This window comes from Diospyros lotus, chromosome 11 (genome assembly GCF_014633365.1).
Source record: "Diospyros lotus cultivar Yz01 chromosome 11, ASM1463336v1, whole genome shotgun sequence".
NCBI lineage: Eukaryota > Viridiplantae > Streptophyta > Magnoliopsida > Ericales > Ebenaceae > Diospyros > Diospyros lotus.
This window is the reverse complement of record NC_068348.1, coordinates 26,963,453-26,991,129: the sequence shown is the minus strand read 5'-3', so window position 1 is coordinate 26,991,129 and position 27,677 is coordinate 26,963,453. Positions and strand designations below refer to the sequence as shown.

Below are 27,677 nucleotides of genomic sequence, written 5' to 3'. Positions count from 1 at the left end.
ATTTAGTCAATATTATTAACTAGTTCATTATGGAATTGATTGATTGGCTTCCATTTCAATAAAAGACTTTTTTTATAGGAAGGGCTAGAATATCTGTTACTTTATTGACTTAATTTTTTATTTATTTAATAATATAATAATAGAAAATTAAGTTGATAACTTACTAAAATCTCATTAAAATTGAATATTATTTCAATTGAATTTCTTTTGTTTTTTCCATTGTATTTGTTTCAAAAACTCATTATATATTGACAATAGTGTATCGAACAAATATAATTCATCGTAATTAAGTGTATCTATTTATCTTCGTCCCATCGATGTGGTTTTTTTTTACTTAGGGTAAGTGATGGGTTCATTGGATTCATTTTGATACACACAGTCTTTTTTGGTCATTTCAGTTATGATACAACTGAAAGGTACAACTACTACCACAACAAAGTACAACCGCCAAAAGAATTTCATATAATACATAATTACTACCATATCCTTGGGGATCCTTGGGGTTGTGACAGTTTAGTGCTAGGATTTTCATCTCTCATAATGTTTAGTGCTAGGATTTTCACTATTTGTATCTACAAAAGTGTATTTCCCAAGATGCATAAACACTTCTGCAATGGTGTTGTATTGTTTAGAACCTTGACAATCGTGGACTCTGCCAAAATGCATGTTGAATAGTTATTCAGACATGCCTTATTATATATTAAGTTTTTGCGACCAAACTTTGGGGGCTCTGTGTCCTATCACATGATCTTGTCTGTCTATTTTTTAAACAAATTACAGCGGCATTTTTGGTTTAAAAAAATAAATAAAAATATTGTGGATTTATTTAGTGGTCCTCTATGTTATGAAAATTTTAATTTTAAGAATCTCAAATTTTGAATACTTTTTACCATAAGAAATTTCTAGAATACAAATTAAAACTTTTTAATTGAACTTATTTTCTATGTAGAATGTTAGTTAATTTTATGTTTGCATATTTTATTATTATTATTTTTTTTGGGATAAGCTTATTGTGAGGTCGTCTCTAGTGCATGAGGTTTGCCCCTTTGCGGGGGTTGTTTTTGAATGCAATCTTACCCTTGTTTTACAAAGTTGTTTCCAAAATTTGAACCCTTGACCTTTTAGTAAAAAGGGAACAACCTTACTGTTGCTATTAGAACTCACTCTCAAAGGGCATCCTAGTGCATGAGGCTCCCCACTTTGTGAAGGTTGGGAGAGGGCCATTTTTCTACGTAGCCTTACTCATGCCTTGCAAAGAACCTGTTTCCACAACTTGAACTGCAATTCCCCAGATACAGAGGAGCAAACCTTCTGCTATATATGCATATAAAATGGATCATCTACTTTTTGATGTGTCCTCACCTTGCTAGGTCCTAATCTTTTTGAAAATTACCATGTTGGCATGCCAATATTGTGTTGTTTTGATGTGCTGTGCTCATTTCCATTCTTGTATATTTCCTAGAGATGAGATCTTTCACTGACTTGCTACCTTGTTTTCTGATGCATTTGGATATGAGCTACTATAGCTGATGTTAACAAGAAGGGGTAGAGCAATATTTCTGTTGGTTTCATGGATTTAGGAGCTGCTTGTCCTCTGTTTGTGTTTTTATGGGAAATTATAACTTTCTTCTTGTCCCTTATTTCATTTTTCAAATTCATTTTTATTTCATTTGCCATAATTTCTGTTTTATGTAGTACAACAGCAAATGACACCAAGCCTTAAGTGGGATTGGCTACATGGATTCTAGCTCCCAATTATATTTATCCATGATTGTATTTTCTGTAAGGTCCTTATATTCTATGTCATCCCTCATTGTTTTCCAGTCCACCATGTTTCTCTGTTATGCAATATTTTTGTAATTATTTTCAGTATGTGATTGATGTCCTTATATTTCCATGAGAAATTATACATGCTGTTTCAGTTTTTTGGGACTGAACATGTCATAGTCATAATGGGATTAGCTTAGATATAATGTTAGTTGTTCAGGGATTTGACCTTTAAAAAAATTTCCAGGCGCCACTTCTTTCAAAGTATCCTGCCAGCCTATCAGTGACTGCATACTCATACTTCTTTGGTGCTTTACTGATGGTAATAACAGCATTCTTTATGACCAACGAATCAACAGACTGGAGTTTGACCAAGTCAGAGATTTTTGCTGTACTCTATGCTGTAAGGATCTTTCTTGTTCATGGACTTATTAATCTTTTACACCCCCCTTCCCCCTCTCTTTGTGTGTGTTGTGGGGGAGGGGGGGGGGGGGGGGTTCCCGCAGAAGCTATGATTAGTTTCTAATTTGTGTTCTATTTACTTCCAACCTCTGGTAAATGATTTCATTATCTGGTTAGTTCTGGTAACTATTGAGAGGTGGTGTTGTGGTTGTTATAATTTTGCTTGGCTCAGTTTTATGAAAATAAAATCAAAGACATTAAAACTGAACCAAACAGATCCAACTACTACTGGTGTTAGAATGTTTAGACCAGCCAGAGCTTGAAGGACGTATGTGCTTGATACGCTGGAACAAAGGGTAGGTCACACACTTGGTTCCCCTGTCACTCTATCCAAGGTTGTTTCTGGTAATAGAATCCAGTGGATGTGTGTGTTTCCTTGATCTTTGATGACCATCATGACCTGAAATTCATGGGTAACCAATTAATTTCTGATAATTTCTTGTTCTCTGCATTAAATCTTGTTGAAGGGAAAAATTAGATAAAATATTTTGCACTCTACCTTTGTTTTCTCAGGGAGTTGTTGCATCTGCCCTGAACTACGGGCTTTTGACGTGGTCCAACAAGATCCTGGGACCTGCTTTGGTTGCCCTTTATAATCCACTTCAACCTGCAGCATCTGCCTTCCTTTCCAGGATTTTCCTCGGAAGCCCTATTTATTTGGGAAGGTATGCTCCTGAAACTTGGGATCGTTCACAAGTTTGATCCCTTATTCTTAGACGACCCTGACCTAATCAAAGGATATCTTGTCAAATGGATGCTCAATAGAATAGATCCGTGGACACAAATTTTGAATTTAATCTGGAACTAGGGACCTTCCCATTGCCAGTGATGGCATTGAATTAAGCTAGTGTGTTGGACTAACCCTTTCTCTACGCATTGGAACAGCATTTTAGGGGGACTTCTGATCCTTGCCGGACTTTATTTGGTGACTTGGGCAACCCACAAGGAAAGGCAGGCTGCTATGGGGATTATTCCCCATTCAACAAGGCCATCGGAGCCTCTAATTCCCAGAGACTCATCCCTCAACAAGATCCCGTACCAGATAGGCCAGATTTTCTCTAGCCCCTCTGCACCAAAGGTTGTAGACTGAGTAATGATATATATATATATGTATTGGATATTACTATTCTCTTTTGGGTGAATTTTGTTGGCATATTGGAAGTCAGTCGGCACAAAAAAAAAGAAAAAAAGAAAAATAAAGACAATACAAAATGGTAAAATCTTTTGTTTGCTTGGATCTGTTCATTTGCATTTCCTTCATTTTATCTTTCTTTGTGTCCTCTTTTTCTGCATGTGGTTCTAAGCGGGGAACTTTAACTAGCTATCACCAACATAAAATTTGTTGGATTAAATATTATGATTTTTTTTAAAAATGTTAATAGTTGATTAAGGATTGAGTTATGGATTTTATCTTATTATTATTAATTTTTTTTAAAAAAATGTGTGATTATGATTAGGTCTGTCTCTAATGATGTGATTGCCACTCTATTGGAAGGACAATAATTGCAGGCTGGGAGGACTATACATGTATGGTGAGGCAAAAATATTTGTTTGAGCCGTGATACGATGGAGTATTAACATTCTAATTGGAAATGATGGGTTTCTAGTTTATTAGTAGACGAAAGTGTTAATTTGTCGGCCGCAATTGCTTTTTATTAGGTTTTGTATGCTCTCATGTCAATGAGTATATTTAAGTTAAAGAGGGAATAAAAGACAAATTAATAAAGAGTATTTGTTGATTTTATATAGGATATTTAGGTTAAGTAATTGCTCATGCAAGGAAACGCTGAAATGGTTCAATGTTTTTAAAGCTTATTTTGTCTTGAAATGTTAAGAAATATAAAAAAAAATAGAGGAATATTTTTATAATTTTAAAAATATTTTAAAATTGTTTTGAAATATTGAAAAAATATTAGAATTGTATTTTGAATTTTTTGTTTCATGACTATGTTAGAAACAAGACAATTTATTGTTTGTGACTGTTTAAATGGATGACAGATTTTATGTTTGTTTTTATTAAATAATAATTATTTTTATATAAAAAATTATATTTATAAAATAAATATTATATTTTATTATTTATGAATTTTTGTTTTTTATTTTTTTAAAATAATATTATTTATTCATTTTTGTCCTATATTGTATCTATTTTTTATTTTAATTTTTATGCAACCTAATTAATAACAAGAATAGTAGTCATGTTGAAAATGGTGTCAAAATTTACTTAATAAGTGAGAGAGGTGGGTGCAACGCAAGGTGTGATTTGACATTTAAATTTACTTTTTAAGCAAATTAGAAAAGAATAATAATCTAATTGAAAATAGTAATATGTGATGACTTTTAACTATTATAAATGCCGTGTTGAATAATTTATGCATAAAATATTAAAAATAATGTTATGTTGCTTCTAAGTGTTTATGACTGTCAAATAAGATGGTCCCCTCAATAGAGAGATAATTAATTAAAAAAGGGACCACAGAGGATCAACATGACAAATCTTATTGGGGATATATTAAATTAATTAATATATCCCCAATAGGGAGAGATTAATTAATTCTTCTACTTCTTCTTCTTCTTTGAGAGAGAGATAGAGATGGAGAGAGACAGAGAGAGAGCAATGGCGGAAGTGGCAGAGATTGGGGGAGGAGGAAAGGTGTGGAAAACACAGTTAGCCATGGCTATTGTGGAGATATTTGTCGGAGGATATCAGGTGATCACTAAAGTAGCTCTGAATGACGGGGCCAACCAAGTCGTCTTCTGCGTCGTCCGCGATCTTCTTGCCCTTTCTATTCTCTCTCCTCTTGCCTATATTCTCGAAAGGTCTCTCTCTCTCTCTCTCTCTATATATATATATGTGTGTGTGTGTGTGTACATATATATATATATATATTATATGAAGTGCTTGTTTCGTTTTCTTTCTGCCAAATCTGAGGAAATTGTTTGAATCCCGGGCTTAATTCCAAATAAATCACTAAGCACCTGCCTGCAGGGAATTTTATTAGAAGGATATTACGTGGTTGGTTGGATTGAAATTTGTCACCTCATTGGCTAAAGAAATATTAATTATGAGTAATATTTTGTTTGCTTTGGAGCGCGGATGATTTGTCAACGAGGAAAAAAAACAGAATAGGGAAGCAGAGAAATTGGGAATTCATTCACTTGGTAGGATATATCCTTCACAGAAAAACAAGATACGAAATGATGATGCATTAAAACTTCGTACTGTAGGGGTGTGTAAAAAAACTGTCAAACCGCAAAAATCGTCCGCACCAAATTGCACTGCACCAAATCGTGCGATTTTTTGGGGGTGCGGTTTGACATGGTTTGAGAAATTCTCAAACCGTGCGATTTGCGGTTTATGATTTTTTTGATTTGGTTAAAACCAAATCGGCCAAGTAGTATATTAATAAAAAAATTAAAAATATCTAATAATTTAAAAATTAAAAAAATAAATTAAAAATATATACTTTCTTGACCATGAATTATATTGTGGATTTTTGTGTTATTTTTATATTATGAGCATGTGGTTATGTTGTAAATTTAAAACTTTTAAATTTGTATTTTTTATTAGATAGTAACTTATTTTAGTTTTAAACTCCAAGATACTATAAAAATTTAAAAATTATGATTTTATGCATTGATTTTTATGTTTTAATTAAAAATTTATAAGTTAGTGAAGGAAACACCAAATGAAACAATAAAGAAGCATCAAACCGCGGAAACCGCACCACAAATGCGGTGCGGTTTGTGCACACCAAACCAGACCACGTGGTCTGATTTAATGTCAAACCGTACATGCAGTTTGACTTGTTAAATCCTTTCTAAATTGCCCAAATCGCACCGTGCACACCCCTACTGGCTTGTTTGAGGATCGATGAATAGTAGAGTTAGAAAATAGAGGGCTGGCTTAGGCTCGCTTGGCCTGCAAGGGAGGCAGCCCGGGCAATGAAAAATGGGAGTCCGACACAGTCTCATGGCCTTTAATAAACTAGTCAAGGTGGGTCAAGCCGAGCCTTCAAATAGAGTGCAATTTTGTTCACCCCCTTTAACGGATGAACATTACCCTCACAAAATTGTGAGGGTGATATATAACGGAACGGCATTTTATTTTGAATGAGTGTCGTTCCGTTACACATCACCTTACAAAAATTTTACAAAAATTGTGAGGGTTCACCCCCGTTAAAGGGGTGAACAAAATTGCACTCCTTGAAACACCCCATCTCTCCTCTCTGCAATGGTCGCCTGCAACTTTCCCTTCTCATCCTCCATTCACGACCGGCAGTCGCGCGTTTTCCTTCCATGGCAGCAACGACTCTTTCCCTCACCGATTTATATCTTCTGCACTCTTTCGCGATCTCTCTCTCTCTCTCTCTATCTCTCTCGTGCTCCACTTCTTCTCGGTGATGTGGGTGGCGGAAAATCTCAGGTAAGAATGTAGCCCTGTACCGCCACTCCTCGACTTCGATTTTCATGGCCGAGATTGTTGGTATCGTGGTTCGTGGCTTGATTCCCCTTGCCCTCCTTCGGTTCGGAATCGTCTTTCGAACTCTCGGATACCAGGTCCGATTCCGCCCCTTCTGCTTCGTCTTCTTCGTCTTCTTTTTCCTCCGTTTCTGCTTCGACTTCTTCGTCTTCTGCTGCTACGTCTTCTTCTTCCTGTTTCTGCTTCGTCTTCTTCTTCTTCTTCTTCTTCTTCTGCATCTTCTTCTTCCTCTTCCTCGCGAAGAACCCGAACCCCAGACAGCAATGGCCGTGGCTTAGCGGCCCCTGATGACAGTGGTCGAAAGCCACCACCGCCGACCGACACTCCCTTCCCCAACCCTCACTCACGCAGCATGTGCACTGCTTGGCTGCCAAAACCTCCAGACCCTAAAATTAATTTAGGGTGTTTGGTTGGTTGGTGCAAGCCTAATCCAATCCATGGATATGATGCACCTGAATTGCTCCAAGATATTCCAGAATTATTTAATATCCAAATTGAGAAAAGGATAATTGGGATAGCCAATTCCAATGGTTGTTCAATTCCTGATTTAATACATAATATTGAGATTTGCTTATGATATTCTTATTTATCTAATTCCCAATTTAATTAGATTAACTTATGATATCTTGATTTATTTGCTTCCAAAATAGATGTGTACTACCCTTGGTTAGCCAAATCCCATGGTTAACCAATTCCTATTTTAATTTAGTAACTATAACAAACCCAATTTGGGCCAAGCCCAATTTTATTTCAAATCGGGCCCAAGTTTATTTTCAAAAATCCAAATTTAGTTGGTAAAGCTTAATCCTCATGTTCCATTAAAGCCCAACCAATTTTCTTAAAAGTCCAGTGTTAGAATTATATTCACGTCACTCCGTTTGTAGCTTCGTGGTTCGTTAGTCAATTATGATAAATATTTTAAATTGTTGAAAATATTTTAGATCTTGCATTTTTTTTAATTTAATTCTCTTGTAATTTAATAATTTTGTTAGGTGATTTTAACGTGATCATAATTGTTAAAGGCGTGCCTAGGTGCCAGTTCGATGCCTCACCTAGGCCAAGGTGAGGCAATTTCAACGAGGCCCTCGCCTTTCATAGTGAGGCGTCGAGGTGAGAGGCGCGCCTCATGAAACTTAGGTTTTAATTAAAACCTAGGCAGCCCAATTCCTCCCCTCTTCTCAGTTCCAACATGTATACATTACAAATATTTACACTTCTTTATTTATATTTTATCTTCTATTTACTTTAATACATAAATGTAAATAAGAAAGTACCCCCCATTTGGATTTAATAAAAATATCTAAGAAATTAAAATCCATAATAATAAGAAAATATAATTTTGGTTTTAGTACAAACTCGGGATTTTGCGGCGATTTTACCACCCCCAAAATATATACCTACTATTTCTTGAAAAATTCATTAAAAATCATTTTAACAACAATGAATATTAGCTATCAAAATACCGGGAGATAGTTTTTTAAAATGAAAATATTTTCTTATATGTCTCCTTATAATGCGGTAATCTTTCAGAGTTAGAAAAATAGTATTTTTCAAAATGAAAACATTTTCTTTATTGTGGACTTGTAGTGTTTATATGTTTGTTTAGAACTTTGTATGATGATTGGTACTTGTTTGAGTTTGAGACTTTAAGTTTGAACTTTGATGATATTTCTAGTTTAGAATTTGTATGATGAATTAATCAACTTTGATGCTGTTAGTTTAGAATTTGAAAATAATGAATCATTAATGATATGCATGTGTTATTATTGATAATTTTTTATGATTTTACAAGATTTTGAGTTTTTTTTTTCTAAAAGGTGCGCCTCGCCTTGTGCGCCTCTCGTATCAAGCTCCAGGACCCTTTGCGACTCACGCCTTTCAAAACTATGGACGCGATCCAACCGAGAGGCAATTGAGAGAATTTCAAATCTAGTATAACACTATGAATAGGTAGATTGTATTATAGTGGTAATTGTTGCATTCATATTTCTAATCATCTTGGTATTCTTTATGTACTATCACGATGACATTTCTTTAATTGAATTTGGGAAAATAGAATCCATATTACTCGATCTGCGCATATTGATACTTACAGCTGATTTCATTTCCTTAATTTGCATTTGGGAAAAATATAATTCATGTTGCCTTGATCTATGCATGTTAATACTTATATTTATTACACTGCATGTGACACTTCTAACATTAAATGGTAATAGACAATGTGTTTTAGGAGTAACCAGTTAGAACCTTGCATTGCTAACTACAGTAAAAGTTAGCTGTTAGTGCACCACGTATACATTAGGTGTGAGGTTCCGCCATTATGTTCAAATCAAGCGTGAGTTGTTCCGCCAAAGAATAATTTGTGGGTGAGAATGGTTTCGCCCCTAAATTAATGTGATATGTGAATTATGCTTTTAAGTTGTTTACTCCTAAATGTGCATGTTTATTTGTTATCTCCTACATTGCCTTGATTATTACTTGGCATGTCATAGCATGATGATTTATCTTTGATGTATTGATTTTATATTTCTTCCCTTATAGTGTTCTTTACCTCTCACTAAGTTAGTGGTAGACTTACCCCTTAACTTTTTCAAATTTGTAGGTTAGCATCGACTCTAATGATAAGGATAGTGGTAGGCAATTCTAACTGCATATACACTAGACACGTTCTGAGCTACAGCACATTCACCACATTTTACTAGACTTATAACAACAACAACAACATATCCAGCCTTTATCCCACTATGTGGGGTCGACTATATGAATTCTAGACTTCCATGTATTTATATCTTTTGTCATATCTTCATTGAGATCCATACACTTCATATCAAACTTTAATGTTTCCCCCAAATTCTTCTTAGGCCTGCCTCTACCTCTTTTTTTGATTAATTGTTCCATTTCATCAACTCTTCTCATAGGAGCGTCTCTTGGTCTCCTTCTCACATGACCAAACCATCTTAATCTAGTCTCTCTCATCTTCTCCTCTATTGGCACTACTCCTATCTTATTACGAATAACTTCATTTCTAATTTTATCTTTTCTTGTATGGTCGCACATTCATCTTAACATCCTCATCTCCGTTACACTCGTCTTTTGCTCATGTTGGTATTTGACTGCCCAACATTCTGAGCCGTACAACAAAACTGGTCTTATAGCTGTCCTATAGATTTTTCCTTTCAATTTTAATGGGATTTTACCATCACATAACACCCCCGATGCATTTCTCCATTTTAGCCAACCTGCCTTAATTCTATGTGTGACATCCTCGTGAATTTCTCCATCTTTTTGAATCACTGATCCCAAATATCGAAAATGGTATTTTCTTTGTAAGATTTGGTCTTCCAATTTTATTATAACATCTTCCACTCTTGCATTCTTACTAAATTTACATTCCATATATTCTGTTTTCTTTCTTGTTGATTTCACCATGTCAACTAAATGATGGAACACAACTATATCAATTATCTTCATTCACCACCATCTCATGAAACTTCTCTATATGAAGATGGTGTTGAAACTTCATTTCATCATTACTCCGCCAGGGGATATTATTCACTGCTGGTCCCAAGCCCGGATAAAGGAGGAGGGTTGCGTTAGGTAGCCGACAGCCAGTGTAAAACTTAGTCGGATCCAAATATGAATTCTAAACAACTATCTGTTGGGATGTAACCCACATGAAAGTCTAGAATTCATGTAGCCAACCCCACATAGTGGGATAATGGCTGGATATGTTGTTTATATTCTGTTTTCTTTCTGCTTAATTTAAATCCCTTAGATTCTAAATTGTTTCTCCATAACTCAAGTTTAGTGTTCACTTATTCTTTTGTTTCATCCACCAACACTAAGTCGTCTGCAAATAGCATACACCATGGCACCTCTGTCTGAATATCTTTAGTGAGTTCATCCATTACTAAAGCAAATAAGTATGGACTTAGTGCAGAACTTTGATGCAATCCTATTGTAATTTTAAACGGTTCAGTATCCCCTCCGCATGTTCTGACCCTTGTTTCTGCACCATGATACATGTCCTTAAGGGTTTGTATATAGGCTATTCGGACTCCTTTCTTCTCTAAAACCCTCCATAATACTTCTCTAGGGACCCTATCATAGGCCTTTTTTAGATCTATAAACACCATATGTAGGTCCTTCTGATGATCTCGATACTTTTCCATTAGGCGCCTCAGTAGGTATATAGCTTCCATTGTTGACCTACCGGGCATGAAACCAAACTGATTTTTTGAGACCTCTGTTTCTTTTCTGAGCCTCTGCTCTATTACTCTCTCCCAGAGTTTCATGGTATGGCTCATTAACTTAATTCCTCTATAATTTCACAGTTTTGAACATCTCATTTGTTCTTATATATAGGGACTAAAGTATTCTTCCTCCACTCATCTGGCATCTTTTTTTATTTAAGAATCGTGTTAAATAATTTCGTTAGCCAGGAGATACCCTCTTCTCCCATGCATTTCCATGCTTCTATTGGTATATTATCCGGTCCCACCGCCTTATGATTTTTCATCTTTTTTAATGCTTGCCTTATTTCATTTGGACTTATGCGTCGATAAAATGTATAACTCACGTTCCCTTCGGAGTTACTAAGATGTCCCAACCTAACTCTTGTGTCGCCATTATCATTGAATAATTTTGTGAAATACTCCTTCCATCTCTCCTTAATCGCTCCCCCATTCACTAATACATTTTGATTTTCATCTTTTATGCATTTCACTTGATTTAAATCCCTTGTTTTTCTTTCTCTTGCTTTAGCTAATTTATATATATCCCTTTCTCCATCTTTTGTATCAAGTCGTTTATATAGATTCTCGTATGCTTTTGACCTTGCTTCACTAACAGCTTTTTTTGCTGTCTTTTTTGATTCTTTATAATTTTTTTGATTTTCTTCATTGTTGCACTGATATACAGCCTTATAGCAATTTTTCTTATTTTTAATTTTTAATTGCACTTCTTCATTCCACCACCAAGACTCCTTAAGGTTAGGGGCTCTACCATTTGTCTCTCCAAACACTACCTTTGCTGTGTTTCTCAGGATATTAGCCATTTTTCTCTACATTTGGTTTGTCTGTCCTTCTCCATTCCATTCTCTTCTACCCCTTAATTTTTCTTTGAAGATTAGTTGTTTCTCCCCTTTTAAATCCCACCACCTGATTCTTGGATTTTGTTTTATGTGATTTTTTCTCTTCCAATTTCTTACTTGGACGTCAAGTACTAGAAGTCTATGTTGAGTAGTCAAACACTCTCTCGGTATCACCTTACAATCCCTACAACATACCCGGTCCTCTTGTCTCATGAGGAAGTAATCTATTTGGGTGCTTGATGTGACATTTTTATATGTGATTAAGTGTTCGTCCTGTTTTTTGAACCTAGTATTGGTTATAATGAGCCCATATGCCATTGCAAAATCTAGAATAGACTTACCCTCATTATTAATTTCCCCGAATCCATACCCTCCATGTACCTCTCTATAGCCGTTTCTGTCTTTACCCACGTGACCATTTAAGTCACCTCCTATAATCACTTTATCTCTTCTTGGTATCATTTGTATGAGTCCCTCTAGATCCTCCCAGAATTTTGCTTTTATCTCCTCACCTAACCCCGCTTGTGGTGCATATGTACTAAAGATATTCATAGTCATTCTTCCTAAAATAACCTTCACCATAATAATCCTATCCCCTATTCTCTTTACATCCACTATCTCATCTACTAAGCTTTTATCCATAATGATCCCCACTCTATTTTTTGCTCGATCATTTCCTATGTACCATATTTTACATCCATTTTCTGACAAAAATTTTGCTTTTTTCCCTACCCATCTCGTCTCTTGAAGGCACATAATATTAATCTTTCTCCTAATCATCACATCTACCACTTCCATAGCTTTGCCTGTTAATGTTCCTATGTTCCATGACCCAATCCTTGATCTATGATTTTGTTTTTGGCTTTGACTTTGAATTTGCTTTTGTTTTTTATTTTGATTTTGTTTTTGGTTTTGGTTTTGATTTTGATTTTGATGTTGGACTAACTTCTTTACCCACATCCGTCCAAACAAATGCGGAAACCCTTGCTCATTTGTCACTACATCCGGTTGCCGATGCAGCGGCCCTAGCTCACTTGACACTACACGCGGGCAGTGTAGCGCGTCGCTATGAAGAGTTACGCCCACGTCTAAACGTTTTTTCATAATTTGTCTAGAGTTCATGTTTTGGATCCGACTAAGTTTTCCTTGTGTTCTAATTAGGGTATGTTTGATAGCATTTAGTTGAAAATGAAAGCATTTTCCAACTTGCATGGAAAGCAAAAAACTATCTCCCCCCTAGATGGAATTTTCCACGGAAAAGAGTAAAAAACATGCTTTAATGGCTGTACCATGGAATTCAATTCCATGGAAAATATAGTGTGTCAAACACCAAAGATGAAATTCAATTCCTTGGATGTGATATTTTCCATGCTATCAAACACACCCTTAATGTTCTAATTTTACTAGACTTATATACATTAGGCGTGAGGTTCTGCCATTATGTTCAAATCAAGCGTGAGTTGTTCCGCCCCTAAGTTAATGGAATATGTGAATTATGCTTCTAACTTGTTTACTCCTAAATGTGCATGTTTATTTGTCATCTCCTACATTGACTTAATTGTTACTTGGCATGTCACAACATGATGATTTATCTTTGATTCATTGATTCTATATTTCTCCCATTATAATGTTCTTTTTCTCTCACTAAGTCAGTGGTAGACTTACCCCTTAACTTTTTCAGATTTGTAGGTTAGCATCGACTCTGATGATAAGGATAGTGGTGGGCAATTCTAATTGTATATACACTAGACACGCTCTGGGCTACAGCACATTCACCACACTTTACTAGACTTATATATGGGAAAATTTATGTTTCTTTCCTTGTGTTCTAATTAATTTTGGATAATGTAACCAAATGATGACTTCAGGCTAGTGTGCACTTAAATTGCAAACAGAGGTTATGGTAACTTTCATAGTAAATTTGAGGGGGTAGTGTCAGTCACAGACTTTGAAAATTGGGGCGCGACAAAGGTGGTATTAGATTAGGTTTTAGACCTTGGTATTAGGCCTTAGGCTTTCACCATGACACCACAGGATGCTGAGGCCTCCAATGCCGTTGTTACAGGTACGATTCCATCTCTCACATTGACGCTTTGGTTTTGTTTGACCTAGGGTCCACACACTCATATGTATCACGAAAATTTGCCCCATGACTAGGTAAAGGACCTTCCCCTCTAGAGCGGCCTATGATAGTAGCCACCCCTGCAGGGAAACCCTTAATAGTGGACACAGTATATTGAAGTTGTGTGGTCATCGTGGTTGTGCGAGACACGATAGTTGATTTGATCTTATTGGGCGATATGGGGTTTGATAGTATATTGGGAATTGATTGGTTAGCTTTTTGCCATGTTTGCTTAGATTGTAGACAAAAGAATGTGTGTTTTGACCCTCCTAAAGGAGATTGATTTTGCCTTCAGTGGGATCAACCCCCAACAACTAAGAACATTATATTTGTTTTAGAGGTGAGATAGCTAATGACTAAGGGGTGTTAGGCATTCCTAGTTGTGGTACGAGAGACCCAAGAGACAAATGGTGAGTTAGGGCAGGTGCCTATAGTGAGTGAGTATTCGAATGTATTTCCTGATGATTTGCTGGGACTACCTCCGGAATGTGATATAGAGTTCTGTATCGATTTGGCTTTGGAGACTCGACCAATTTTGATACCTCCGTACCGCATGGCTTTAGCCAAGCTGAAGGAACTCAAGGTGCAAATTCAATACCTTCTAGTTAAGGGCTTCATATACCTAAGTACCTCACCATGGAGAGCACCTCTACTCTTTATGAAGAAGAAAGATGGATCTATGAGGCTTTATATCAACTATAGGCAATTGAACAAGGCCACTATACGAAACAAATACCTATTACCTCATATAGATGACATGTTCGATCAGTTGCAAGGGGCTCAATGTTTTTCAAAGATAGACTTGAGATTGGGTTATCACCAACTATGCATTATGGGGGATGACATTCCTAAGACTGCCTTCAGGACTCGTACGGACATTATGAGTTCTTAGTGATGTCTTTTGGCCTTACAAATGCCCCGACAGCATTTATGGATCTCATGAACAAAGTATTTAAACTGTATCTCAATCACTTCGTCTTCATGTTTATCGACGACATATTGATTTACTCGAGGAGCACGGGCAGCACCTTCTGGTAGTGCCATAGACCCCATGAGAACATAAGCTATATGCTAAATTCTCGAAGTGTGAGTTTTGGTTGAATAGCATGACATTTTTGGGCCATGTGGTGTCCAAGGAAGGAATCATGGTCAACTCTAAGAAGATTAAGGTCGTGGAGAAGTGGACTAGGCCTACCACAACTAATGAGATACGTAGCTTCCTGGGTCTAGCAGGTTACTGTTAAAATGTTGACAGATTTAAGCTCTTCCAAATGAGCAGAAAATAAGAACTTATAACCTGTAAATATAGTTTTTTCAGTAAAAGGAAGGAAAAATTTAATTGCTATAAGAAGGCGCACACATAATTTCATAAATGAGAATGCCTCTTTTATAGGCTTTCAACTGAACTGAAATTCCTAAAAAATCTCAACCACTACAAAATTTAATCTGCACTACATCCACTAAGCAGAAAATTAAGGAGAAAGAAACTGATATGAGATAAAATCAAGGACTAAGTCAAACTAAGACTTTTTCAAAGAAAATTAAAAATTAAAAAATCTTTTGAACTCATAAGCGTCAAACTTGAAGGCAAACTCTCATGAAGGAGAAAATTAAGGAGAAAGAAACTGATATGAGATAAAATCAAGGACTAAGTCAAACTAAGACTTTTTCAAAGAAAATTAAAAATTAAAAAAACTTTTGAACTCATAAGCGTCAAACTTGAAGGCAAACTCTCATGAATTCTAACACTCCTCCTTGAGATTTGACTTGTATATTCCAAGCTTCAACCTTAGGAATTCCATCCTTGATTTAGGAAGTGCTTTAGTCATAATATCAACAAGTTGCACTTTAGATGAGCAATAATGCAGCTTGATAAGTGAATTCTTTTCAGCTTCCCTTATGGAGTGAAATTTTACATTGATGTGCTTCGTCCTGCCATGTTGGACAGTATTTTGAGTAATGGCAATGGCTGACTTGTTGTCACAATAAAGCTCAATTGGTGAGCTTTGTTCTTGGCCTAGATCAGCAAGCAATTTTTTTAACCATATTGCTTGATTTGCAGCAGCTGCTAAGGAGATATACTCTGCTTTTGCAGTTGACTGTGCCACCACTTCTTGTTTTCTTGCATTCCAACAAATGGCACCTGAACCAATTGTGAATACATAGCCTGAAGTGCTCTTCATGTCATCAACACTTCCTGCCCAATCATTGTCAGCATAACCATCTGACTTAACTCCTCCTGTCTTCAAATACCAAATGCCAAGATCAGTAGTACCTCTAATGTACTTCAACACCCTCTTTGCAACTGCCATGTGAACATTTGTAGGTGAACTCATGAACCTTGAAAGCAAACCAGCTGGAAACATCAAGTCAGGTCTGGTTGCTGTCAAGTACAGTAAGCTGCCTACCAAGCTTCTATATGCAGAGGGTTCTTCAAGCTCCTCTCCATCATTCTTTGAAATCTTCTCATTTTGTGTCAGTGGAGTTGCTACTTCTTTGCAAGGTTCTAGCTTGAACCTCTTGAGAATATCAAAAGCATATTTTCTTTGTGAAATAAAAATACCTGAGCTGCATTGGTATATTTCCATTCCAAGGAAGTAGTTCATGATGCCAAGATCAGACATCTCAAACACATCTTCCATTTCCATTTTGAACTTAGCCAAAAATTGTTCATTGCTTCCAGTCACCAACATAAAGTGACACTACCAGTTGCAATCCATCATTGTTTTGCTTCAAATACAAAGTGGCTTCATTTTCACTCCTCCTAAATCCGAGTTGAATTAGGTGAGAGTCAATTCTGCTATACCAAGCCCTTGGTGCTTGCTTCAAACCATAGAGGGCCTTGTGTAGCTTGTACACTTTGTGCTCATTGCCAACAACCTCAAAGCCTTCTGGTTGTTGAACATATATGTCTTCCTGAAGTATACCATTTAGAAAAGCTGACTTAACATCTAAATGGTACACTTTCCACCCCATTTGACCAGCAAGTGCAAGTAACAACCTTATAGTGTCATGTCTGGCTACTGGTGCAAAAGTATCACCATAGTCTACTCCAGCAACTTGAGCAAAGCCCTTCACAATCAATCTAGCCATGTGCTTGAAGATTGAGCCATCTGGATTGAATTTTGTTCTGAAAACCCATTTCACACCAATTTCCTTCTTATCTTCAGGTAGTTCTGTTAACTTCCAGGTACCATTTCTTTCAATAGCATCAATTTCAGCCTTCATAGCCTTAATCCATTCTGGAAATTTCGCAGCTTCTGCATAACTTGTAGGCTCAACATGACCAAGATTGCACCTTTCATATTCATCAGATAATGGCCTTACCTTAAGCACTAGTGTGTCTGAAGTTGCTTCAACATCAAGTGGATCTTCAGTTCTTGAACTTTCCATTGCTGGTTCAGGAATAGTTACTCGATCATTTTTGTGGACTTTCTTCAATTCCCAATTCCAGTAGGAATTTTCATCAAAGTGCACATCTCTGCTTATCACAATTTTCATTCCATTCAAGCTATAAATCCTGTAACCCTTTGATTCTGCTGCATACCCAACAAATACACCTTCCTCAGCTCTTTCATCAAGCTTCCCTCTCTTGACAGATGGTACATGAAAGTAGCACAATGTCCCAAACACTTTCAGGTGCTTGACAGAAGGCTTTACGCCAGACCATGCCTCTATTAGTGTTTTGTTTTGAACAGACTTAGTTGGTAGTCTGTTAAGCAAATATACTGACGTGTTGACTGCTTCAACCCATAGAATCTTTGGTAGCTTCTTCTCAAATAGCATGCATCTTGCCATCTCCATCACAGTCCTATTTTTCCTTTCAGAGACTCCATTCTGCTGTGGTGAGTATGGAGCTGTCAGTTGGTGCACAATTCCAGCTTCTTGACAAAAAACATTGAACTCTTTTGAGGTATACTCACCACCATTATCAGTTCTCAGCACCTTAATCTTCTGGCTACTTTGAGTTTCAACCATTTCCTTGAAGCTTTTGAAGACAGAGAGCACTTGTGACTTGGTTTTTAAAAAATAAACCCAAGTCATTCTGCTGAAATCATCAATAAATAGTGCAAAAAATACATTACTGCTCAATGAGGCTGTCCTCATTGGTCCACAAACATCTGAATGGACCAATTTCAGCTTGTGAGTAGCTCTCTTGGTCATACTTTGAGGGAATGGCAGTCTATGATGCTTCCCTAGCTGACAACTTTCACAAGTTTGAGCATTGACTGTGATTTCAGGCATGTCTTCAACCATACCAGATTCTTGCATGAACTTAAGTGACTTCAAGTTGAAATGACCATATCTTTTGTGCCAAAGCTCACTCTCATCAATATTGGCACTAAAGGCATGACCTTCAACTAAATCAAGCTTTAAATAAAAGCTATTTCCATCCATTTTGATTTTTGCTATCTCAGTTCCATATACATCAGTGATGAAACAAAAATTTTCTTTAAAAATGACTGCATACCCATTCCTTAGCATTGTGCAACACTAAGAAGATTTTGATCTAGTTCTGGAATGTAAAGAACATCAGAGATGATTTTTGTACCTCTTTTGGTGCTAACAACAATTTTGCCTCTGCCTTTGGCCTGCACAACTTCACCATTTCCTAGCTTAACCTTTGGTTGAACTGATCTATCAATGGAGGTGAAGACTGATAGATGCTTGGTCATGTGACTGGTGCAGCCACTGTCAATGAGCCAAGTATTCAGCTCATGAGAACTGAGTGCTTGTGATGCCATGAATAAATGGTTATCATCATTTGTGTCTTCTTCGGTCACATTTGCATGTTGTTGTGTTTGTTGCTGAGATTGTCTTTTCTTGGCCCTGCAATACTTCTCTGTGTGGCCAAGTTTATTGCAAAACTTACAATGATAAGGAGCTTTATCTTTGTAGAAACAATCCTTCTCAGCATGTTTGGTTCTTTTGCAATGAGAGCAAGGAGCAAAGTTTCCCGTTGTTGCTGGTGCAGATGAAGAGCCTGCAGCTTTCCCTCTATTATTCTTGAACGGCTTCTTCCCTTGCTGGTTTCCAGAATTCTTTCCCTTGTGATTTGCTTGGAAAGCACCTTCAGTAGCTTCATCACTTCTCATTGAGACTCTTTGTTCTTGTGCCTGCAACTTGCTTGTTAACTCTGCAATAGAGAGATTTTTCAAATCACATGATTCCTCGATTGCAGAGATTTTTGATTCAAACTTCTGTGGCACACTAATCATGATCTTTTCAACTACTTTCTGATCAAGTAGTGTCTCACCATGCAATCTGATTTGGTTAACCAACTTCATAAGCCTTGCAGAGTAGTCTTTCACCAGCTCATCATCTTTCATCTTTAGTAGCTCAAATTCTCTTTTAAGAGTGAGCAACTTGCCTGCCTTCACTCTTTCATTCCCTTCAAATGTCTCCTTTATCTTATCCCATACAGCTTTAGGAGAATCCAATTTCATAATGCTGGTAAAGACGTCATCAGTCAAACCTGAAAGGATACAGATCAAGGCTTTGTCCTTCTTAAGCTTTTCCTCCTCATGTGCCTTTATCTGAGCGACAGTTGGATTTTCTCTCAAGGGAGGTGGATCTTGATCAGTTTCCACCACATGCCATAAACCTTGAGACCTTAAGTAAAACTTCATCTTGACAGCCCAAATGTGATAATGTTCACCTTTGAACACTGGAATTACAGAAAAAGTACTGCTGGAAGTAGTCATTGTTGCAGCTGCCAATGGAAACAAACAATAAATCACTCTCCCTCACTAGTGTTTGCACTCAAAACATTCAAAATTGTGCCTCACAGCCTGTAGGAAGATTGCTCTGATACCACTGTTAAAATGTTGACAGATTTAAGCTCTTCCAAATGAGCAGAAAATAAGAACTTATAACCTGTAAATATAGTTTTTTCAGTAAAAGGAAGGAAAAATTTAATTGCTATAAGAAAGCACACACATAATTTCATAAATGAGAATGCCTCTTTTATAGGCTTACAACTGAACTGAAATTCCTAAAAAATCTCAACCACTACAAAATTTAATCTGCACTACATCCACTAAGCAGAAAATTAAGGAGAAAGAAACTGATATGAGATAAAATCAAGGACTAAGTCAAACTAAGACTTTTTCAAAGAAAATTAAAAATTAAAAAAACTTTTGAACTCATAAGCATCAAACCTGAAGGCAAACCCTCATGAATTCTAACAGTTACTACCGTAGATTTGTAAAAAATTTCTTGAAGATAGCCTCGCCATTAACTCGTTTGACTCAAAAGAATGTCAAGTTTGAGTGGTTTGATGCATGTGAGAGGAGTTTCTTAAGACTCAAGGAGTGCTTGACTACAGCTCTGATGCGCCCCATGTCCCATGACATCACTCCCTGCCCGCTTACACTATTCTCTTTGAGCCCGCTCAGCCATTACCTTTTTCTCTATGAGCATTGCTTCACTTACCACGCTGGCATATGTGGGAAGATTAGAAAGAACCACTGCCTTATAGAGGGGCTCCACTAATCTATTCACGAAACGCTCTACTCTTTCTTGCTCGGTGGCTACCAACTTAGGAGCGAATTCTGCCAGGTATGTGAACTTGTGGCTGTATTGGTCCACCATCATATCGGCTGTCTGCTTTAATTCCTCAAATTCTCTAGCCCTTGCCTTCCTCACAGCCTCAGGGATGAACTGCTCTTTTAAACTTACTACTGAATTCCTCCCACCTCAATGGCGGTACACTTGGTGGTCTAACCACCTTCATATCCTTATAAGCTGGGCAATCCAATTGAAAGGTAGTACACTCCACCATCATTTGTTTGCTGCATCCCAGTGCTTCACGGATCTCTTTGCACTTACTCAAAAATTGCTCAAGCTCCATCTTGTCGCTAATTTCATCAAACCAAGGCGGGTTGTACTGCATGAATTCTGTCAAGTGAACGTCTACCCCATGATCCAACTTGTCTGGTAAAGTTTGTCCCCCACTTTGCAACCCTTGACCCATATCTAGGCTTCTCCAAACTCTTCAATATCTCGCTTACTGTTGCCTTCACCCCCATTTGAATTCTATCCTCGATAAATTGTGGTAAGCTAGAGGATCCACGCACTCCTTTGGTGTCTTGGTTGAAGAGTGGGTTCCCATCCCTTTGGTATTGGTCATCATTGTCCCTACATGGTCGCCTACCATGGGCACCCTCGGTAAGTACAGGTAAGCCACGGTTGACTCCCCCAAAATTTGTCTGTCCTCTTCCGTGGCCACGACCACCCCCACGGTGACTGCCACGTCCACGTTTCTAGCTAACACCACCTTGTGTCTTAGGAGGTATGATTTTCCTGTATGTAATATTTAGACTGTCTTACCATACGAAACAAAATAGGATACTAAATAACATTAAACTTTGCATACACAATCATGATATGCATAAGGGACCTAAAGTTCTTGCTAGGACAAGATCGTGAATATGCCATGGTTCATATTCATACCCACTTTGCCAAAAACTTGCTCCAAGAGTACAGTGTATGCAATAAAGTATATGTGAAAGTGTTTAACCCCTTATTCATGTACCCAGGTGTCATGTCATTTTTTTTTTTTTTACATCCCAAGGTCTAATACCTAAGCTTTGATACCACCTTTGTCACACCCCAATTTTCGGAGGCCGTGATCGACACTACCCCTTAAGAAGCCATAGACTCCAATAGGAAATAGTAAACCTTACAATATACCATTTACTATCTATTATTTTAAACATTTTAAGTTAACTATAAAAGTTTTCAAAATTTAAGTGCCCATTGGCCAGAAGTCATCCTCAGTTACGTTGCCTAAAATTAATTAGAACACAAAAGAAAGAAACATTAATTTCCCCATATATAAGTCTAGTAAAGTGTGGTGAACGTGCTGTAGGCCGGAGCGTGTCTAGTGTATATTTAGTTAGAATTGCCTACCACTATCTTTACCATCAGAGTCAATGCCAACCTACAAATCTGAAAATGTTAAGGGGTAAGTCTACCATTGACTTAGTGAGAGGTTAAGAGCATTATAATGGAGGAAATATAGAATCAATGCATCAAAGATAAGTCATCATGCCGTGACGTGCCAAGTAATAATTAAGACAATGTAAGAGATGATGAATAAACATGCAAAAGGGGCGGAATCGAATCTGGTATCTGAGTCCCAAAGACAACTCCGAACTGAAGGAGGGCAAGGGGAATCAAGCCACGAACCAAGATACCAACAATCTTGGCCATGGCGAACCCCACACAAAATCGAAGTCAAGGAGTGGCGGTACAAGGTTACATCCTTACGTGAGATTTTCAGCCACCCACAGCACCAAGAAAAAGTCAAGCACGAGAGAGAGATCGCGAAAGAGAGTGCAGAAGATATAAATTGGTGAGGGGAAGAGTCATTGCTGCCATGGAAGGAAAACGTGTAACCACAAATCGGGCCTTACAATTTCATTGAACAAATATAGAAAATTAGTTCAATTTCATAGATAGAATATAGATTTGGATGTCTAGCTTCTTGGAGATGTCCTGTGAATGCATCTGTATCTTTGAGTTTTTAATCTGCTGGACATCAGGAAATTCTCGATGTAGGAGCCAAGTGACACAAACTCCAACAGGCTTGAAATTATGATTCTGAAGGAATTCTTTGTTGTAATTTTGTTTGTTTACCATTCTGCTTGCCATGTATTATAATACTAATCTCAGTCAAAAAGCATGGACACGCAGGTGAAATGGGGTTCAATTTTTTATTTAATTCCTTGCAACAGTGTTACTCTACTAGCTTGCATTGTTTGTGTTGACAAATTTGACCAGTAGCAATTTACCGGCTATGTGCCTGGAAACACTTAAAGAAACTACAGAGGTTTGAAGCATTTTGTGGTTGTGCATTCACTTCTAGTAACAATCAGAAAGTTGATTGTTTCTTTTATTTTTAAATATGCAAAGAAACAGCACCCCATTTTGAAAAGTTTCTAGTTTCCTGTTTGCAGAAGAGTTAGACCACCAATTACTCGAGGGCTTCTCACAGTATTCTTCTTTCTTGGATTAATTGGGTAAGTTAAAAAATCTCAAGACTTCTCAGGCCGAGTTTGCTAGGTATGACATATTAAGTTTTTGAATGGATAGCATCCTACTAATCAATTGTGTTGTTATCTTTCTCTCCTATATAATGTAATAGGATATTTGCGAACCAAACACTCTTTCTTCTTGGTCTTCGTTACACAAATCCTACTTATGCTGCAGCTATACAGCCTTCAATCCCTGTCTTTTCATTCATATTGGCTGTGCTTATGGGGTCAGTTTCATCAATTCTTATCCTTCTCTAAATTGCATTCTATCTGCATGTAGCCATATGTTTGTTTAGAATGGCTTAAATTTCTGTTTGCTCATCTGATATTATTAACTCTTATCATGCAGTACAGAAAGAGTGAATTTGTTCAAAATTGAAGGTCAGGCAAAAGTTGGAGGTACAATTGTATGTGTGTCAGGTGCCATATTGATGGTTCTGTTTCGAGGTCCAGTCTTGACTGGATATATGGAGTCAGAATCTGCAGCAAGTATTCAAATAATTTCCATGGAACGACCAGAACCTGTGGGATGGTTTATGTCTAACTTTCTGGGGTTTGGTCTTGATCATTGGCACCTTGGTGTCTTGTGCTTAATAGGAAACTGCCTCTGCATGGCAGCCTATCTAAACATCCAGGTATTTTTTTTTTTATTCTTTTTCATAAATATGGTGTTCCATACAATAGACTTGATGTTGATTTTCTATAAAATGGTTATGGTATATTTTGGCAGCTGCAGTGAAAATTAAATGAAATTTTGTTCGTCTGTCACGTGTTAGGAAATTTGACTACTTAATATACAGTTTTGTTTTTTAAGCTTTTGTGTAAATGATCACTATTTGATGTTGGCTAGAAAAAATATTTTCCAATGACGTGTGATCTGTTACTTCCTATTTCACAAGTTGGATGTAAGCTGTTATACATTTGTTACATGTAAGAAGCAAATAGGTAGAATGATATTATTGGCATTGTCTATTCAAATTCTTTTTCATTTTTTCTTTTTTTCTATTGGTATTTCTCTGGATGCACAGTGAAAATTAAATGAAATTTTGTTCGTTTGTCAAGTGTGAGCAAATTTGACTGCTTAATATACAGTTCTTTTTAAACTTCTGTGCAAGTGATCATGATTTCATGTTGGCTAGAAAGAATAATTTCCAATGACTTGTGATTACTTCCTATTTCATACGTGGGATGTAAACTGTTATAGATTTGTTATATGTAAGAAGCAAATTGGTAGAATGATATTATTTATTTAAGTTCTTATTCATTTTTTTCTTTTTTCTATCGGTATTTCTACTGGATGTGTTGGCAATAGTTTTTGGGAAGCTTTCAAGTTATTTTTGCTCACTCTGAACACAAGTATATTGCTTTTCTTTTCTTTTTTGTCTTCTTTGGAATTCCATTTGTTAGCTATGGTTCTGCTGACTGGTTTACTACTTTCTTGGAATCTACAATTTCACTGGTCTAGGAGGAAAAAATCCTACATTTAGCAATTGTTGTTTTCAAGCTTTATCTTTGGAAACCTGTTTGAGTTTTGATGTCTGTTTCCAAAATTAATTGTTTTTTCCCTGTAAGTAAACCCCCTTGCCAAAATCTTGTTTCCAAAATTAATTGTTATTGCCTTCAATTCGTTCATTGTGCTTTCTGGATGTTGGATGGCTCAAATCTGTAAGAGCAAAATGCAACTAAAATAGTCATTGTTTCATTGTTATGAAGTATTTGTGCATTACAACCATTACTTGTTATTAATAATTTCTTCTTTTTTATTGAAAATTCAATTGTTTCTTCAATTTTTAGATTTTTTTTTTTTGTAATTCTTTGCTGGATTAGCTTCGAACTAATGTTTGTTGTTCTGGGGTTTGAACTTTTGCTGCAAAACAATTTTCAGGCTCTATTTCATGCCAAATATCCTGCCAGCCTATCAGTGACAGCATATTCATACTTTTTTGCTTCTCTCCTTATGGTAGTGACGGCAGTCTTTGTGACCAATTGGCCAACAGACTGGATCCTGACCCCATCAGAGGTTTTTGCAATACTCTATGCAGTAAGTATTCTTTTTCTTTTTATCATTTTTTTTCAAAAAAAATATTCTTGGAGGTTTGTGGGAGGATGAATGAAGAGAAGTGTGAAGTCTCTTTCTGAAAAAATGATTTGGTGCAGCGAACATGGTTGTAGCCCAACAATGATGGCTACTACATGCAATAAATCAATAAAATAATCATACAAAACCACATAATAATATATATAGTAGAAAACTTGAATACTAAGAATAAAACTTCAACATATGATCAAGCAAGAATTGTTGTATTTGATAGTTACAATACACTGTTTTACAGCCCTACATGAACACGCTGAAGGAAGAATATTCCTTTTTGCGTCACATCTATAATTACCATCTACATGCTTGTTGGTCGGCTATCCTGATACACACTCTGTATGAGGGTTTTGATCTGTTTGGATTTGTTGTTTTTGTTGTTCATGTTCTCTCTAAATTAATAAATAAATTCATATTTTCTTTCAAAGAAAACCCTGATAGACACCCTTGAAATGAGCCCAATGCTTGAATTTTATGAACTTTGGAATCACAAATAGGAAACTTTTAATCTTTGTTAAACTCTATCCCAGTTGGTACGTAGTTAGTGTTTTCTCTATGCCTAATGTCAACTTTGATGTCCTCCTTACATAGAAATGCGGCCCAACATACTAGGAATCCTGTGCTTTTGGTCAAGACTGACTTTTAACCTGAGTGTCATCAATTGGACCAGGAATATTGGGCTTTTGTTCTTTGGATGTATTTCTGAAATAGCTCTTTTTTTTGTTTTTCTCAGTAAGATAACTTCAGACATAGCTTTTTGACCTTCAAGTAAGTTAGAACCTCAAGATGGTCTTGATACACCAATTTGCATATTTGTGCCCATTCTTCTATGCCACAGAAACCAGCTCAATCAGATGTTGAAGTGAAAAAGTTAATGGAGAATAAATTGAAACAGTGTCGAAGGAATTTTCCCCTTTTTTTCTAGCTTTGCTCCTAACTCTCCGGACTTCATTCTGTTCAACTGTCTAATACGTGTGAACCTGAAGAACGTTTATGTTTTAAGAAGATAAACTAAATTCTTGACTACCAACATCCTGTAGTAACATAATCATAATGATGTGCAAAATTCTTGATAGAATAACCGGCAGTACACTCACTCAACCTATAACTTCATTTTGTCTAGAACAGCACATTTCACTACTAAGTTCCGTTACGCTCAATTTAATAGTTGGCCAATCAAAGCAGAAGATCTTATTTGGTCATGGTCTTCTTGTTTTCACATTTTTGGTTTTGATTACTGAAAATGAAGAATTTTTGAAAATATTGGTTGTTTTCATATAATTTTTGTTTTTGTGCAAGAAATTTTTTTAATCATTTGAAACATCATCTTGTACCTAGCAAAAGAAAAAAAAATAAATCTGTTTGTTGTTTCTTAAAAGCTAACTATTTCAGTACAAACTTTATTAATTATAGTTTTTGGAGTCAATTCACTCAACATATGTTCTCTCTGACATTGTTTGATTTCAAAACCAGAACAGTTTATAGGACTATAGGGAAATAAGCTCAAAGCAGTTTACTCTGATTGCCGTATGGACCTGAAAAACGTCAGCTAGAGTGCCCTTGGTAGTTGGTGGGAATGAGTGTTGGTTAGATCCTCTATTCCATTCCACCTGGGCTCTGGCTGTTGTCTAAAAGTGGGGTCAGTGAATTTTTGTTCTGTTTTTTCATCTAGTAACTAAACAGTTGCAAATACTTTTTATTTGATTGAGCATTTAATCTTGTACTAAAAATAGAGAAAGAAAAATAAAGCATATCCTTTGCTCTCAGGGAATTATTGCGTCAGCTCTGAACTATGGACTAGGGACATGGTCCAATAGTATCCTGGGACCTTCTTTGGTTGCTCTCTTTAACCCAATTCAACTTGTTGTGTCTACCTTCTTGACCAGAATTTTCCTTGGAAGCCCTATTTATTTGGGAAGGTATGGTCTAAAAACTGGCTCTTTCGACCAGTTACTATCTATCTTTAAATTTACTTCCTCAGATTAATATTTTGTGATATCTGATCAAAAAACATTTTGTCATGTTGAGATGAGATGGTTCTGTGAACATATCTGGACTTTATTTTGAGCTGGTGTCATCGACCTCTTCAGCAAAATTAGCTGGGCACTTCGGACTAACCCTTCGCCTAATTTAAATGTGGAAACAGCATTCTAGGGGGAGTTTTAATTTTTTCTGGGCTCTATTTGGTCATTTGGGCATTCCACAGAGAAACAAAGGCTGCCATCTCATCTCATGTCACACCACAGACTGAGCCGCTGATTCACAAAGATCCATCACTGAACAAGACCCCAATTTAGATCGGGCACATTTTCTTTTCTGGGATATATTTACTGGAGGTTGGGAGAACGCAAAAATGTTGGGTGCCATTTTCCTTCAGAGTTCACTGTTTTAAGCTGTATCTCTCGACATGTCTTGCCTTTTGGAAGCATGCATCTCACAGGTGTTAATGGAAAGCATGTTCAACAGAATTCTTTTACGCTAAAATTGTGTTATTTAGCTGACCATATAAAGTGAAAATTAAGGCTTGTGACGTTTCTGCTGCTGGGATTTTCTGAGTAAATTTAAGGTTTGTGAAGCTGAAATGTCCTCCGGGTTCCATTTCCTAGGGAAATGTTCAG

At 36.6% G+C, this 27,677-nt stretch overlaps 1 protein-coding gene across 9 annotated transcripts in view; it reads left to right on the top strand.

The window, feature by feature from the left end:
* The window catches only part of LOC127813198 (WAT1-related protein At4g19185), a 34,742-nt gene extending 7,108 nt beyond the window's left edge, over positions 1-27,634 (top strand). For 2 of the 9 annotated variants that reach the window (XM_052354021.1, XM_052354022.1), the window contains exons 5-7: positions 2,015-2,170; positions 2,743-2,894; positions 3,115-3,474. In XM_052354021.1, coding sequence (XP_052209981.1) covers positions 2,015-2,170; positions 2,743-2,894; positions 3,115-3,319 — 513 coding nt within the window. In that variant the 3' untranslated portion in view covers positions 3,320-3,474. Of the gene's footprint in view, positions 1-2,014; positions 2,171-2,742; positions 2,895-3,114; positions 3,475-4,794; positions 5,050-6,411; positions 7,823-8,529; positions 8,663-22,889; positions 22,953-23,077; positions 23,195-23,316; positions 23,603-24,852; positions 25,009-26,826; positions 26,979-27,205 lie in introns of those variants that run through there. The other 7 variants (XM_052354029.1, XM_052354026.1, XM_052354027.1 and 4 more) reach the window with 7 other exon arrangements.
* Positions 27,635-27,677: the final 43 nt, after the last annotated feature.